This window comes from Gymnodraco acuticeps, unplaced genomic scaffold (genome assembly GCF_902827175.1).
Source record: "Gymnodraco acuticeps unplaced genomic scaffold, fGymAcu1.1, whole genome shotgun sequence".
NCBI classification, from domain to species: Eukaryota; Metazoa; Chordata; class Actinopteri; order Perciformes; family Bathydraconidae; genus Gymnodraco; species Gymnodraco acuticeps.
Genome location: NW_022990337.1, coordinates 288,743 through 303,412, shown reverse-complemented (window position 1 = coordinate 303,412; position 14,670 = coordinate 288,743). Strand labels below are relative to the sequence as shown.

The 14,670-nt window shown below is 43.4% G+C and overlaps 1 protein-coding gene across 2 annotated transcripts in view; it reads left to right on the top strand.

Annotated features, from left to right (window-relative positions):
- The first annotated feature begins 208 nt into the window (after positions 1-208).
- The window catches only part of pcdh12 (protocadherin 12), a 23,984-nt gene continuing 9,522 nt past the window's right edge, over positions 209-14,670 (top strand). The window contains exons 1-3 of one of the 2 annotated variants that reach the window (XM_034223417.1): positions 209-3,492; positions 10,769-10,857; positions 14,595-14,670. The exon at positions 14,595-14,670 is cut by the window's right edge and continues 76 nt beyond it. In XM_034223417.1, coding sequence (XP_034079308.1) covers positions 655-3,492; positions 10,769-10,857; positions 14,595-14,670 — 3,003 coding nt within the window. In that variant the 5' untranslated portion in view covers positions 209-654. Of the gene's footprint in view, positions 3,493-10,765; positions 10,858-14,594 lie in introns of both variants that reach the window. The other variant, XM_034223416.1, reaches the window with a different exon arrangement.

The following is a 14,670-nucleotide window of genomic DNA, read 5'->3' as shown; positions in this document are numbered from 1 at the left end:
AGTTCCTGTGGGAGTTAACCTAACACACATTTTCCAAATGATTTAAGGGCCCCAGACTGCAGGTTGTGATGAGTTTATGCAGACTGAGAGGGGGAGAGAGAAAAATTACGGAGCGGCGGTGTCATGTTTCTGTAAAAGCACTCCAGAGTTTCCTCGGGGCAGGAGGGCTTTCCTTTGTGTTGAGTTCAGAAACATTTGCATATGATCCTCCTCCTGCCTTCGGATTGGCCGGGGCTCCGCTAACATGTGGAAACACACATCCAAACTTTTCTCAGTTGGAGCCAAACTTTCCTGAGTGGAGGAGGATGGAGTGAGGCAGCAGCTGTATGAGTGAGTAACAGAGCAGGCAGAGAGAGGTGTAGGAACAGAGACAGGATGATATCTTAATTATAAGCTTCTATATTTGTCTCCTGACCAGACTGGAGGTTTCTTTTTCAGTTTGTTTTGGTTGTGGCTGAAAACTAAAGAAACATGAATTTGATAACCATCGTATATGATGATTGATACTCACAAACAGGACATTGTTAACTTCTATTTCAAAAGAAAAACGCTTTTGAAGTTATTTGAAATTTGAAACGATACACAAACTTTTTTTATTGGTTTGAAGGAATGTCAGTTTAGCAATTAGACAATAGATTGTTACTTCACATCATCATGCTGCTGGCTCTGCTTCTGGTTCTGAGTCTTTGCTCTGACGCTCGCTCCTCCGAGTCCACGTCTAAAACTATCCAGTACCGGGTTTGGGAGGAGCAGCCGACGGGAACTCGGGTCGGCCGTCTGGTGGATGACCTCCGGCAGAGAGATGAAGGCGGTCCTCTGGAGGATTTCCAGGTGGTGGAGCACGGAAAAGCCCTTCCCTTCTCCATCAGCACTCGAGACGGGGTCGTCACAACACAAGGCCGGCTGGACAGGGAGGAGCTGTGCAGCGGATCGGATCTGTGCGAGATGGCGTTTAGCGTTCTCTACAGGAAGGGCGGTGCTGTAAACTGCCTGCGAGTTCGCGTGGAGGTGATGGACCTGAATGACCACAGTCCCAGCTTCCCCAGCGTTTTACAGGAAGTGGAGATCTCAGAGACGGCTGGCCTCAGGATGCGGATCCCTTTGGACCGGGCCGTGGATCCTGACGCGGGGCCTAATAGCCTCCAAACATACTCGCTGTCCGTCAATCAACACTTCGCTCTGGATGTGACTGGTGGGGCAAAACAGGCGGAGCTGGTGGTGATCAAAGAACTGGATAGGGAGGTTCAGGCCACATTCGACCTGATGCTGGTTGCATGGGATAAAGGGAACCCCCCAAGGTCCGGGAGCACCTTAGTACGTGTTAATATTCAGGATTCAAATGATAACAGCCCTGTGTTTGAGGACAGCACCCCTACTGTGGAGCTATCTGAGGATACAGCCCGTGGGACAATCATCATCAACCTCAAGGCCACGGATCCCGACCAGGGTGCCAATGGTCAAGTGGAATATTCGATAAGCAAACACACAAGTCCGTTGGTTAAGAAGCTCTTCTTTGTTGATCCAGAGACTGGAGCTGTGAGTATCAATGCTCCTTTGGACTACGAGGTCCAGCCCTCTTACGAAGTCATCATACAGGCCCGTGATCGTGGGCCCAATGCAATCCCCACACACTGCAAACTGCACGTGAAGCTGAGAGATGTGAACGACAACGCACCGAGGATACACATGAACTGGGCTCCAGCCAACTCACCTGTGGCGACTGTGCTGGAAGGAGCCAAAGAAGACACCTTCATCGCTCTGGTGATGGTTTCTGATGCAGATGCAAGAGAAAATGGCAAAGTGAGAGCGCACATTCAGCAAGGATCTGGGCCTTTTCGCCTTAAACATATCCAGGGTGACAGTTACATTATTGTTACCAATGGCACCCTGGACCGAGAAAAGGAGACACATTACAACATCACTGTCATCGCCCAGGATTATGGGGATCCTCCGCTGTTTTTCGTCAAACATCTGCTTGTCCATGTTCTGGACGAGAACGACAATGCCCCGGTGTTTTCCAACTCCCTCTATAAGGCGTCCTTCAAGGAAAACAACGTGGCGGGTTTCCGCGCTCTCAAAGTTGAAGCCTACGATGTGGACTTAGAGTTCAGTGGAAGAGTGTCTTACTCCATACGCAACTTAAATGAAGTGGAAATGAGCACAATACCCTTCTCCATCCACCAGACCAGTGGTGTCATAAGCGTCCAGAAGCCTCTAGACTTTGAGGAATCCCGCAGTTATACTTTAATGGTGGAGGCCATTGACCAGGGATATCCACCTCTCACCAGCACGGCCTCGGTCCAAATTGACATCCAAGATGTGAACGACAACTACCCAGTTATCAAAGAGCCAAAACCCAGAAACGGTGTTGCTTTTCTCAGTGTACCAGTCAATACAGACAAGGGGGAGATTGTGACGGAGCTGGGGAATGAAACGGAAGATGGATCCACACCTTTGCCGATTAATCGCTCAGTTGCAGAGGGGTTCGTTGGATTCCTTGCGTCCACCATAAAGGCCGAAGACCCAGACTCGGGGGTGAACGGACAACTCAGCTACTTCATCACTGATGAAAACCCTAATGGACTGTTCTTCTTGGACGAGGCTACAGGCCAGCTGTTTGTTAACACCACTAATGCTACTGAGCTAATTGGGAAAACCTTTAAAGTCAACATTGCTGTTTCTGACATGGGCACTCCTAGCCTGACAACCAAGGCAAGTCTAGAGGTGACTTTCATCAATCTTAAAGACCATCTGAAGAACTCCTCACCTGGTAACAGAAGTCATCTCAGCTTCACAATGATGATGGCGATCTGTTTTGGTGGCACCTGTCTGCTGCTCCTGTTGGCTTTCGCTTTGGTGACGACCTTCTGCCGCCCCGAAAAACGTGACAGCCGGGCGTACAACTGCAGACAGGCCGAGTCCACCTACACCCGCCACCCTCGACGCCCCCAGAAGAACATCAGGAAGTCTGACATTCAGCTAATTCCCGTCATCAGAGGCCGAAAAGACGAGTATGATGATAGCGAATCCCAGCCTCTGGCCCCGCCTCCAATGACGTCAGACGAGGAACAAACTGAGAGGCAGTACACCTTAACGCCATCAGTCTTAAATACAAGCTTCCATTCCCAAGGCTTCCCAGAAGGGGAGTCCACCCACCACTGCAAAACGCTCCGGAAACCTGGAAATATCGAACTTAATGGCACTTTGCCATTAACACCCGCCACATCGTACAGGACGCTTCGGAAATCCAGGAACCCTTCTTCATCTTCTTCTTCGGTGTCGCATTCGAGCACCTTGAAGCGACCAACTCACGTTAAAGAAGAGGAGGCGCAGCAGAGTTCATCCACCCAGGCGACTCTCAGGAGGCCGAGGACTTCAGAGGGAAGAGGACCTGAAGCAGAACATCGACAGATGCTTAGAAACCTGGTTCGTCTGTCCATGGCCGCCTTCGGAGACTCCATCGAGCTTTCCTCAGCTTCCCCAGAAGTGCAGGTGAGAGGCAGAAACTTTCCTACAATCCCAGTACTAACCATTTATGGTCATGGTCATGGTCATGGTCATTTACATGGTCCTTGTAAGTTAATTAAGATACTCTTTGTTTCTTAATGTGGAAGTCATCGGGCGAAGTTAACTTGAGTCAATTGATCTCAATTTTAGATCAAAAGGCAAAGCAAGGCGAGCTTATTCATGATGCACATTTATACAACAAAGTGCTTCAAAGCAAACATTTAAAAGCATGAAGTCTTAGTGCAAGATGAACAGAATCTCCAATTGCATTTAAAAACATTTATTAAAAAGTCAAGCTAAATTAGAATGAGCCAGGTATAAAATACATGAATACAAGTTCACATGCAGTTTATGAAATGAATTCATTGATTCTCCAGAAGTGCAGGTGAGATGCAGTAACTTACTTCTTTCCTACAATCCCAGTACTAAACATGTATTACTGTAGCATGGTCCTTGTAAGTTAATTAGGATAATCTTTGTTTCTTAATGTGGAAGTCATGTGTGCAAAGTTAACTTCATATATTGATCATTATTTTACGTCGAAAGGCAGAGCTAGGCAAGTTTATTTATTACGCACATTCGAACAGTTAGGTAAATCAAAGTGCTTCACAAAAACATTTAATTGTATAAGTGCAAAAGGGACATTTTATACAATTACATTTAAAAACATTGCTTAATAAGCCAGGCTACAATACAATAAGACAGTTATAAAATACAGGAACACAAGTTAACGTGCAGTTTGTGAAATTAATAGTTATTTACAGTGGTGGAAAATAACGAAGTACATTTACCTTTCATTTTATACTACGTTAGAATTCTGCTCTACTACATCTTGGAAGCAAATGTTGTACTTTTTACTCCTATGTATTATATTTACTTTACAATTTATTTAGTAATAATTACTTAATAGATTCAGAAAATGACAAACAATACTTTTGGTATGGATTAAACATTATATTGAAGTAATTAAAACCATGAGTGTGTTAACAGGAAAGGAATTGGCATTATTTTGCTAAGAAGTTATTTGTTACTTTTACTCCTAATACTTTAAATATAATATAAAAATGTTTCCGAATCACACGTAAATACTTTTACTTAAGTATCACTCTCAATGCAGTACTTTTACTTGAAAATGTGTATGTTTACAGGTAACTGATCACCACTGGTTATTTGAGTCTCAGCCTTGTTTTAAAAGAAGTGAGAGTATTAACACTGAAGTTGAAAATAACTTAAATGCAAGTTTGTCAAACATACCCATTTAAATATCATTAATAATTTAAATAAACTTGCAGCATGATAGCGTCAACATTAAGGCTAATGCGCTACTGCTGCTGGCTCTCATTTAAACGTCATTTAAACGTGTGATCACATTTATTTCAACATGTGCTTACAGTTAATGTTGAAGTAATTAAATCTCCCCCTGCAGGCTCTGAGATTAATCTGAAGTGAAGTCCATTAGAGAGTAAGAGCCTCCCCCACCTAACACACACACACACACACACACACACACACACACACACACACACACACACACACACACACACACGCACATACCACATCACTTCAGGGGACATTCCATTGACTTACATGCATTTCCTGGAGACTTATCCTAACCTTAACTATAACCAACACATGCCTAACCCTTACCCTTAACCTAACCAAGTCTTCACCCTAAAATTAATGATGTCCCTCATGGGGACCTCCAATTTGTCCCCATAAGGGCGGCAAGTCCCCACACGTGACTGTGTAAACATATTTAGGTCCCCACAAGTATAGTAATGCTAGGCCACACACACACACACACACACACACACACACACACACACACACACACACACACACACACACACACACACACACACACACACAACTTCCATTACCCCAGCAGCCTTTCTGCTTTTTCAGCCTCCTGTATGAGACAGCCGTGTGTGTGTGTGTGTGTGTGTGTGTGTGTGTGTGTGTGTGTGTGTGTGTGTGTGTGTGTGTGTGTGTGTGTGTGTGTGTGTGTGTGTGTGTGTGTGTGTGTGTGTGTGTGTGTGTGTGTGTGTGTGTGTGTGTGTGTGTGTGTGTGTGTGTGTGTGTGTGTGTGTGTGTGTGTGTGTGTGTGTGTGTGTGTGTGTGTGTGTGTGTGTGTGTGTGTGTGTGTGTGTGTGTGTGTGTGTGTGTGTGTGTGGTGTGTGTGTGTGTGTGTGTGTGTGTGTGTGTGTGTGTGTGTGTGTGTGTGTGTGTGTGTGTGTGTGTGTGTGTGTGTGTGTGTGTGTGTGTGTGTGTGTGTGTGTGTGTGTGTGTGTGTGTGTAACTAGCTGATGGATGTCCAAAAAGGCAGTGGGTTCATTCAGGTGCTCATGTGTCACAGACAGTAATCCCCCCCCAGAAACTCTGACAGTCCTTTTTACAGAATATCAGATTCATATTGAAACCAGGAGAGGAGTGGGGAGTGGGGGAGTGGGGGGGGGGGGGGGGGGGGCTCCTCTTAGACTCTGTTGGGTGAGGCGAGCCAAAGTAAGCTGTGATGTGTTTGTAGTGTAAGCTAACACCGCTCCGTCACACCGCTCCGTCACTTACAAATTACCCAAAAATCACTTTTACTTAGGCTGAGCTGCTGCGAGAGGAAAGAGGAAAACCGCTCGGGCTAAAAACAGAAACTCTGAGGGGAGCAGGATGTACAGTACTGTCGGTACAAAGATTCAACCTTTAGAGCAAAACACAATAGTTTTACCAAATGTAGCTTCATTAATCACCTGGTGGTTAAATGCGTGGTTAGAGGATTACAGAGGGACCCAGTGCTTCATATGTAATGCTCATGTAGAGGCAGACATCTGTCTACATACACTGCAGTAGTTGGTCACATTAGATAATAAGGTCAAAAAGATAAATGTGACTTTCATTTGACTTGTGTTTAGAGGAATGTGGATTGAATCAGGATCATTTTACTGACATGCTGAGTGTTGTGTAATACTTGTTAAACTAAAGAATGGAAAGAATAGTGGACTGAAGAATGCAAGAGTTAGTAAGTCAATAAGTAGGTAAGCAAGGAGACAAGTAGGTAATTAAGTAAGTAAGCAAGCAAGTAAGAAGGCATTAAGAAAATAAGTAAGTCAGTTTGGAAGTAAGCAAGGAGACAAGTGAGTAAGTAAGTAAGGAATAAAGTAGGCAAGTTAGTAAGTCAATAAGTAAGGAAATAAGTAGGTAAGCAGTTTTTAAACACACAGTTACTAAGAGCTTCACAAACATAAAGAATAATGGACAGATCAAACTTAAATGACTAAAATCAGGCGTGTGGTGCAGTGGGTTGTGCGTTGGTGTTCGGAACAGGTTCAAACCCCACTGCAGTCAGCATGTTGTTGTGACCCTGAGACACTTCACCTCAAATTGCTCCTGTTGGGATTGCCCACAGTATTGAGTATGTAAATCGCTTTGGATTAAAGTGTCTAACAAGTAACATGTCATGTATGGTGATAATATTCCTTCAATAATACAAAAAACAAGAGCATACTTTCATACATATTTCATCACAATTAGGCAGTACATATAATTATCTTAAGGGTTCTTGCTTAAGGGGTTCTAGCATCACTTCAATATAAATGTAATTATTGACTTAAAGATTAATGATGACGGTAGAACAATCCAATTTTCCCCAATATTTATCCCCCTTTTCTTTATTATTCCTTTATTTTCTGAGCTGACAGAGTTGATTTTCTGAAGAGGAGTAAAGGAGGATGGGGTTTCTCTGGAGCCAGCTTATTGTAGTAGTGTTTTAAACTTTCAGCCATAATCAGTTACAAAAAGGGTACGTATCACTTCTTTTTAGACCATTAGGGATATTTCCAACGTACAAAAAGGTAGAGGACACGTCTTGTTAAAACTCAGACCTGCGTCACAGAGGGCAAAGGTCACCGCTCACGCCCAGCAGGCCGGACAAAGAGCTCGGGCCACATCCCAACGTGAATCCCATCACAGAAAGGAAGGGGCCTTTTTCTATTTACCCAGCATCCTCCTCTCCTCTGCCTCCCAGTAGTCGGCCCAGTTGGCACTCTAGGCGCCTGGGAGGAGGGGGATTTATTGTTCACCTCCACCTACACACACACACACACACACACACACACACACACACACACACACACACACACACACACACACACACACACACACACACACACACACACACACACACACACACACACACACACACACACACACACACACACACACACACACACACACACACACACACACTCCTCTACTCCATATTTCAGCGTCCATCCTATGGAGGAAACTGGCCAGAGAAGAATAGGCTTTTACGTAGAGGCCATTTCCTCTCGCTGCAGCAGCATGCACGTGAAAAAACACACAAATGTCATGGCTCAAACAAAGTCATATATTAGCGTGCAAGGACACACACACATACACACACATGCATGCTTACTTTACCCAGTGTGTGTTAGTGTGTGTGTTTCCTCCCCTGTGTGCAGTGTGTATCCGCTGTATAACAGAGCTGTCAGCAGAAAGCTCTTTGCAGTGAGACGGACGCAGAAGCTTAGTTCTCACACTGTGCAACTAAAGAAAATGTTAGTTCACTTTCTACCTGGACCCACTGTTTAACCAGTTAAACCAATACAAACACACACTCAGGGTTTCAGAGTGATACAGGCAAAACATCTAAGGAGAGGATTAGTCCTATGGAGCTACAAAGTGTTATGTTCATTCAAATCTGTTATAACATCAGTTTAGGAAGCTTTTGATATTTACCTAAGGTTAAGAAAAGCTCAAACGTTTGTAAACTTTGATTGGTCTGCCCTGTAAAGTGAGCCTTTACTTTGCATGTGTATTTAGTTATCGTAATTTTAGAAATATCCTAATTCTTCTACGGCTGAAAAATAGCATCTTGGCTAACTGTGGCACATTTACAGCAGACATCTTTATTAATGTGCACTAACCCTCATATAAAGTATTTTAAAGTGTTGTTTTACGACATAAAATACGTCAGTAAATACTTTTAAAAAAGGCTGTTGCTAAGAAGTGTCTAAATGAGACGACTGAACATCATCATGCCCTTCATTAAACACCTTTAGCTTAGCAGTGGTGACGTGAAGTCATGTGACCATGCTGTAGTTCCTTTATAGCCCAACATTAGCCGCCTTTAGCTTAGCGGTAGCGACGTGAAGTCATGTGACCGTGCTGTAGTTCCTTTATAGCTCAACATTAGCCGCCTTTAGCTTAGCGGTGGTGACGTGAAGTCATGTGACCGTGCTGTAGTTCCTTTATAGCTCAACATTAGCCGCCTTTAGCTTAGCGGTGGTGACGTGAAGTCATGTGACCGTGCTGTAGTTCCTTTATAGCCCAACATTAGCCGCCTTTAGCTTAGCGGTAGCGACGTGAAGTCATGTGACCATGCTGTAGTTCCTTTATAGCCCAACATTAGCCGCCTTTAGCTTAGCGGTAGCGACGTGAAGTCATGTGACCGTGCTGTAGTTCCTTTATAGCTCAACATTAGCCGCCTTTAGCTTAGCGGTAGCGACGTGAAGTCATGTGACCGTGCTGTAGTCAGGGTTCGTACGGGTGCTGGAAATCCTTGAAAATGCTTGAAATTTTACGAGGTGTTTTCAAGGTTTGAAAAGTGCTTGAATTTTGGAATGGTGCTTGAAATTGTAAATGCTTTACTTCGCTTTTTAGATTAAAAGAAAACAAAGAGGTCGGAGCGCGCTTAATTGCTTCGCTTTTACATAAAACAGCTCAGCTCCGGCCTTCCTGCGCTATGTGCGTGACCTGCAAGTGTTTTTGTTACGTGTGACCTGGGCATTCTGGTGAGAGTGATAGATGACTGTGTGCTAGGAGGTTGCAGTTTCAACGAGCGTTGGCTAGCAGAAGACAAATGGCTAAAACGAGGGTCAAGCCCACGAGTAGCCTTCGACCCTAAAAACATAATTTCAGTTGTTCACGATGCGAGAGTCTGCGCTGACGAGCCACATGAAAGGTACGCTGTAGTAGAGCATTTTGGATTAGGCTAACGTTGCATGTTACGTTTGTTTAAGCTAGCGTTAGCAAGCTGAATAGCAAACTCGATTGAGGGATAATAATAATAATTGCAGGGGACAATCATTTCAGAGGAGCGTACCTATGTTAATATGTGCGTTACAGTCAGCATCCTGTGGTGGATGAAGCACTCACTGGTGTAATTCAACCCAGTCTCACGGCATTTCGTGTTATAGTCACGAAATATAATCTATTGATTCGACACAGAACGATTTTGAAAGCAATGTATTTCTACTGGTAGTATGTTTTGTGTCTAAACCAAATGTGACTTGCTCTATCGAAATCAGTCACATTGACCCGAAGACACATTTTCGTTTGTATTACTGGTCTGGGGGAAGCTCGCGAGTGTGTTTGTGTGTATTGTGTTTGTGTACCGGGGAAACACTCACAAGAAACACCGGCTGTTGTTATGCTTCTAGCATTTACATGTTTACATACAAACCTAAAGCTTTATGAGAGCAGAAGTCAGGGAAACTCAGATCATTGTGACAAAGATTGACATCAGGACACAGGTCAGAACTAGGGCTAGGGCTACATACATAGTAGGTCCAGGATGAACATGCACATTGCCCGATATCATCAGTAGTAATACAATCAGAGCACGGCCAAGAGCTAGCAGTGAGTCACAATGCCTAGTTTGTTTTGTGCGCACATTGACACTGGAATGTAGCGTAATCATCTTGTGTAGAGACCTCATAATCACACATGATAGTAGTGCGGTTCGCATTTGTTATGTCCAGGAGGGGGTAGGGAGGCGGCGAATAACGCAAGGAAAAAGCAGTACAGTTTGGGATTAGCCACTGTTAGTCCTGTGAAGGTAGGAAGCAGCACTCACCTAGAGGTCAACAGTCCTTGGTTGTCCAAGTCCTTGGTTGTTTATAGCATAAAGAACATCTGATTTAATGTGAGGTAGGGAACTAATCATTTGAGTATAAGTATGTGTATATAAATATGTAATTTACAACAGCTGTAAGATGCTTGAAAAGCTTGAAAATGCACCTTGAAAAGTGCTTGAATTTGACTTCGGAAAAGGTGTAAGAACCCTGTGTAGTTCCTTTATAGCCCAACATTAGCTTTTAACTTCAGAAATCTGTGTTTCAGCCCTTGTGCTGCTCACACTATTATTAGGCTACTTCACGTCATCCCTGCACCGCTCTATTAAATAATGTATCTTCAGATAAAGTCATGACTCTAACCCTCCTCTTCCTCTCCTCTCCTCCTGCAGCAGATCTCCCAGCTCCTCTCTCTCCTCCGGCAGGGTCAGCTGCAGCCTCGGACCAACTTCAGAGGAAACAAATACTCTCACCGCAACGGCAGGTCAGTCCCCTCACCCTCCTCTTCCTCATGATCATCTTTACTCAATATAAAACCTTCATCCCCCTCCTGTAATGTGGTGAGTCCGACCTCACTCTGTCTCATGTGGTCTGAGGGTTTCAGAATGAAAACATTAAGAGAGACGCTGGGTTTGCGGTTTTTCACCACACTTCAAGATGTTGTTTCCGAGCAGATTTGACGCCAGAAATTCCCGCTTTCTTACAATCTTCTCCAGTCAGTTCCCTAACAAGGGTCACTTAACACAACCACGGTCTCTTCCACTTGACTTCACACAGGCTGAAACCCTCAAAAAGATCTTGATGTGGATTCTTCCCTCCTCTTTTCCATCACTCTCTTCCTCTGCCAGCTGCAGGTTTCTGTGATCTCTGCTGCGCTCGCTGATCAAAACCCTCTGATAGCAGGACACGCATTAAAGGGGAATGCCACCTATTTTAAAGACTCACAGATGTTTATTTCCTGAACCAGGACAGGTTGCTTTTGGAGAATCAGGAATGTAGATAGAGAGGCAAAGTCCCTTCCCTTCCAGTGTCTGAAATGGGACCTGATTTTAGGGTAAATATCAAGAAAGATTAAGAAAGAGTGACAACAAGTAGGGAAATATCAAATAATCCTGAGACGATCAGTTTTTCATTTATTGTGTATTTGTGACTTGTAATGTTGTATTTGTCACCTGCCTTAAAAGTCACGATACACAGTAATTAAAAAACTGATAAAGGATAATTTGATCTTTTCTTATTTATCACTTAGCAATTTAGCTAACTGCAGCATTTTCACATCAAGTATTTGACACTGATGTTCAGTAAGTTGCACTTAAACAAACAAATAAAGACAGACTGAGCATCAAATTCAAAGTATTGCAGATATGACATTTTATATTGTACAGATATTAATAAATCTATGAATTGGTATGTGCCATCTATATTGAGCAGTGCTGATTCCCATTTGAATTGTGCCAATAATTACACATTTGATAATTTAAAATATATTTTTTGAAGTTCCTAAAAGTGTGTTGTTGTCCCATCTAGTTTAGTATCTTGCAATATATGACCAACTCTAGCTAGCAGAGTTACTTAGCTCTGTTCCACATATTAATGTAACACCATCTTACATGTGTTTTACAATCTAAGACAAACTATATCTCTTTAATCACAAAATCATCTGAAATCTTATATTGATGAACATCATACAACATACAAGTCTCTCCCGTAAGCGAAGGAAGCAAGTAAGTAAGAAAGCAAGTAAGTAAGCAAGTAAGTAAGAAAGCAAGCAAGTAAGTAAGTAAATGAGTAAGTAAGTAAGTTAGTAAGCAAGTCAGTAAGGAAGGAAGAAATAAATTAAGCAAGCAAGTAAGTAAGCAAATAAGTAAGGAAGGAAGTAAGCAAGTACGTTTGGAAGTAATTAAGTAAGTAAAGAAGTAAACAATTAAGTAAGTAACTAATAGGCAAGGAAACAAGTAAGTAAGTATATGTTTGTAAGTAAGCAAGGAGACAAGTAAGTAAGTTAGCTATAGCTATAAGTAAGCTATATTTTTCCTCAATGTGGTCCACTCTGTTGCCGTGGTGACAGACTGATGGACGTCTTCCTCAGAGTCTCTGACCCACTAACCAGCTGTGTGTGTGTGTGTGTGTGTGTGTGTGTGTGTGTGTGTGTGTGTGTGTGTTGTGTGTGTGTGTGTGTGTGTGTGTGTGTGTGTGTGTGTGTGTGTGTGTGTGTGTGTGTGTGTGTGTGTGTGTGTGTGTGTGTGTGTGTGTGTGTGTGTGTGTGTGTGTGTGTGTGTGTGTGTGTGTGTGTGTGTGTGTGTGTGTGTGTGTGTGTGTGTGTGTGTGTGTGGTGTGTGTGTGTGTGTGTGTGTGTGTGTGTGTGTGTGTGTGTGTGTGTGTGTGTGTGTGTGTGTGTGTGGTTACCGCAGGGGCCTATACTACGAAGCTGGTTCAACCTAACCTGGATATATTTGAGTTAGCCGGTTGGCCTAATCCAAAACATACGCGCTCTCGCTAAACGGTACTACGACGCTGGTTATCAAGTGGATCGCTCAAGCCAGCCGTGTCCTATCTAGTTAGGTGCGCGTTCACATGAAAGGGGTGGTATCTGGAGCATTCGACCAATCACAAACATGGACAAGCGTACTGACAGCGCAGCGTCATACTTCCTGAATGAAAAGTGAACTTTAATACTAGTCAAATATGAAGAAGTTAAACTGTAAACATCCATGACTTAAACACTTTATCCAGGATCAAAGCCACAGAGCTGCACCTGCAAGGTGAATACAACTGGGAACAGAACAAGTGTTTGAATGCGTACATTAACAGGTTTATGATATCACTGCCCCGTCTAAGACACGATCTGACTTTAATTACATTTGACTCTAGTGTTTCATCAACTTAATGTGTTGCTTAAAATAATACTTCTGCATCCAGTCTGTGACACTGTGAGTGTTGCACGGCCAGATACGGCTCAGCTGACTCAGATAAAGAGATATATGATACATTATGAAGTGATATGCCGCGGACTGTACTTAATGTTACTCTGATCCGGTTACTTATGTTGTGGCAGATATTTAAGTAAGCTTTCTTAACGCTAATGTTATAATAGTCAGATTGCTCTGAAGATGGAGGTGATATTCTATTCATGTTCACGTTCACACAGTCGGTGATTTTTGCCGGCAGTCTTTCCTGCGACGGCAGCTTTTCTGTATTTCCTTTCTCCTGTAATATGACTTGATCGCTTTAAACTCCGCACACTGAGCTCTGATTGGTCAGCAGGCGGTGCTTTCACTGAGTTGAGCTCTTAGCCTGCAACCTAACCTGGTCCCGACCAGGTTAGCCGCTAAGCATAAGTTACCATGGAGATCTAGCCTGCTAAAAAGAGAACAAGCTTCGTAGGACCGGAAAGCCGGAGTTTTCCCTGAAGTTAGCCGGCTAAGCGAAAATCCTGCTTCGTAGTATACCCCCCAGGTGTTTGTTTCGGAGTGACTTACTCATCTGTGAGCTCGTCTTTATCTGACGGCCATTTCCTGTCTGAGCCTGCCTCCAGCTGAACACTCTGATACGACAGATCTACAGGTGTGTGTGTGTGTGTGTGTGTGTGTGTGGGGTTATCAATGGATTTGTCATCTGAAGCCTCAGGAATGTTATCTCCGTCTTATCTCTCTCGAGCAAACCTCTGTTTCTGATCTCAGGATTTACACCGGAGTCATGTCTGCTTTTTGATTCAGATTCAAGTTCTGTGTTTTTCTTGGAAGAAACATTATATGTGTCAAAAAGGATTGTGGGAAATCAAGTTCATCAAGTTTCTTTTCATCAAAACCGTTGGATAAATAACACGTTTTTCCCAAGGTTTTCTCAAACTGTACATATCTTAAAACACAACCCTATTGATGTTTGCTTTTACAAACACATGTCTAAGGAAAGAGGCTTTTTATAAGTTAGGGAAACCCATAACTTATTCTTAAACTTGTGATTTTGGGATATAATATATCAAGAAACCTGACACTTGACTATTGGTCTTATTTCATCGTCCGTCAGTTACTCGATAAGTGGCTGAAAATGTCAAACGTTTACGGCAACTTTATTTCAAAGCAAACGCAACAAGTATGGTGTCGATCTGACTGACTAAGGATTCACAACCTTTTTAGAAGTGTTACTTATCTCTTTTGTGTCAGTATGTTGGGGTGTGGTCTTGTGCCTGATAGTCGTGTGTGTGTCTGTGTTTTCGTGCAGATATGGAGGTCAGGACTGTTCTGATTGGCAGAGCACCAAAGACAGCGGACACGGTGAGAGCGAGGCTGGAGACGTC